The 2,500-nt window shown below is 45.1% G+C and overlaps 1 protein-coding gene across 1 annotated transcript in view; it reads left to right on the top strand.

Moving 5' to 3' along the window:
• Positions 1-1,764: 1,764 nt before the first annotated feature.
• LOC113801833 (uncharacterized) overlaps positions 1,765-2,500 on the top strand; it is an 859-nt gene continuing 123 nt past the window's right edge. Inside the window, exons 1-2 of the mRNA XM_070117397.1 lie at positions 1,765-1,846; positions 2,005-2,500. The exon at positions 2,005-2,500 is cut by the window's right edge and continues 123 nt beyond it. Of these exons, the coding sequence (XP_069973498.1) occupies positions 1,841-1,846; positions 2,005-2,500 (502 nt within the window). The 5' untranslated portion in view covers positions 1,765-1,840. The remainder of the gene's footprint in view (positions 1,847-2,004) is intronic.

Below are 2,500 nucleotides of genomic sequence, written 5' to 3' on the forward strand. Positions count from 1 at the left end.
AAACATAGATAACATTGACTTCAAACAAACATTTGCATTTCTCGCCGTCTAGGCTATAGTAATCAAATCGAACAACAGTAAAAGGGGAAAAAACACATGCTCAGAACACAAATAAATCCTTTTCAATAATTCCGCGTCAGAGCTCGTTTTCCACAGTAAACGATCAGGGATTTCCGATTTATCGCGGAGGATGTGATGTCTGTGATTTGACACTTTTTTTTCTGTAAATATATGATGGCCACTAAGAGGCGTCACAATCCCACGTTTCTGTATGTGAATACCTGTGAGTGTAAGCATGTTTTTATGAGTATGAATATATATATATATATATATATATATATATATATATATATATATATATATCACCGCTGCAGATATTCAGACAACAAAAATAGGAGTTACGATGCTACAGCAACATAGGGAGGGAGGGTGATCAAGAGGTAAATGAACAAGAGAGAGAGAGAGAGAGAGAGAGAGAGAGAGAGAGAGAGAGAGAGAGAGAGAGAGAGAGAGAGAGAGAGAGAGAGAGAATTGGATTTAGAAGGCGTCGTCACAGTGACGTCATCAAGTGTGTGGTCAATGACGTCACAGAAGGATGAACAGGTCTTGGCGTAAAGTGTTGCCATCTCCAGGAATCTGTCGTATTATTTTCTAAGTCATTCATTTCAGATAATGCGTAGTGCTCGATTACATTTATTTTGAATTAGGAAATAAAGGAGCATCAAACCACTTATCCATGCGAATTCAATTCTCCTTAAACTTACTCAGAGATATTTTATCACAACATTCGTATTTTACTTCGGAAAGTACAAGCCTGAAATCCTCAATCTCTAAGTAAATCATTTATAGTGGAACACGAATCTGCAGCAGCAACACATGCTAAGCCAGACACAGAGCTTCATAGTGATAGAGAAACTGGTTACTGTGACGTCATCGAGTTTGGAAAATACCTAGCAACTCTTCCTCTCACTCGTCCCCCTCCCTGCCTCCCTCCCTGCCGCCTTCCTCCCTTCCTCCATCTTGACTATACATTGCTCCTTCTCTTATTCCCTTTCTCCCTCTCCCTCCATCTATCCCTGGCATCTCCATCTTTCTTACACCCTTCTCCCCACCCTTGTCCCCCTTTTTCTTCGATTCTGTTTGTGTTCTCTTCCCTCCTTTCCTCCCTTCCTCCCTTATTACCCACCTCCTTCCATTCTGTTTGCGTTCCATTTCCTTCCTCAACCCCTCCCTCCCTCCTATTCGTGTACCCTTTCCCTTCTTCCTCTCTCCTTCCATCCTGCTTGAACCCTACTTCTTCCCTAACCCCCTCCTTCCTTCTTCCATCCTGCTTGCACTCTCCTTCTCCGTCCTTCCTTCCAGCTTTCCCACGCCCTCTTTTCCTCCTCCCTCCTCCTCCGTGATCGAGTTAGGAGTCTTGGTAAAACTGTATGGCGATTTTAGCAGCCGTATAGTTAAATGCTGATAATCAGTCTTTTTCTTTCAAATGTCAGCTTTATGTGGCTGATCATCGAAGCTTCATCCTGATAACAATTCTGCAGTCCCGTATTTTCTAATGAAACACTGATTTTCTTGGTATTTGACTTATTATCTCTAACTATATATCACTGTCTGATCATCGTCATCAATGAAAAAGGGGAAGAGGAATTCAAAGTGTTTCGCAACAAGCGAACTGGAAAACCAAACACAATACATGGAAATTCACGCCGCTGGCTTGGGATATCCCGTCTGACGAGGGGGAGGGGGAGGGGAGGGGGAGGGGAGGCGGCCGCCAGTTCCTGTATATAAGCGACGTTGCGTCTTCCACTCTCCACATTAAACAGCCAACCTCTAACCAACAATGAATGTGAGTGCTCGTTGCAAGATGTTTGACCGTTTTAAAATACATTTTGATGTTCATATTCTGTCGTGAACTTAGTTGATTATAAAACTCATATCATGTTACTTAAACAACAATAAGTTAATATGCATCATGATAATTAATTCCCTTTTCTCCTCTTGCAGAGCATCAAAGCCGTGATTGTGTGCTGCCTCCTGGTGGCCGTCTCCGCCGGTGTAGACCGAAGGGGAGGTGGACGAGGATCCAACAGATTCCTTCCTGGAGGCTTCGGTGGCGTCCACGGAGGCGGTCTCCTCGGCGGCGGTATTCATGGTGGTGGAATCCATGGTGGAGGAATCCATGGTGGGGGAATTCATGGCGGATTCCATGGTGGTAGTGGTATCATCGGCGCAGGAATCTCCAATGGCCCTAGCGAGTGCAGGTATTGGTGCAAGACTCCGGAGGGTCAAGCCTACTGCTGCGAGACGGTGCACGAACCAGAGACACCTGTTGGTACCAAGCCACTCGACTGCCCACAAGTCCGTCCCACATGCCCACGTTTCCATGGGCCCCCCACAACCTGTTCCAACGACTACAAGTGTGCTGGCCTCGATAAGTGTTGCTTCGACAGGTGTTTGGGAGAACACGTGTGCAAACCTCCCTCATTTTTCAATAACCATC

The sequence above is a fragment of the Penaeus vannamei genome, chromosome 40 (genome assembly GCF_042767895.1).
Source record: "Penaeus vannamei isolate JL-2024 chromosome 40, ASM4276789v1, whole genome shotgun sequence".
Lineage (NCBI taxonomy): Eukaryota > Metazoa > Arthropoda > Malacostraca > Decapoda > Penaeidae > Penaeus > Penaeus vannamei.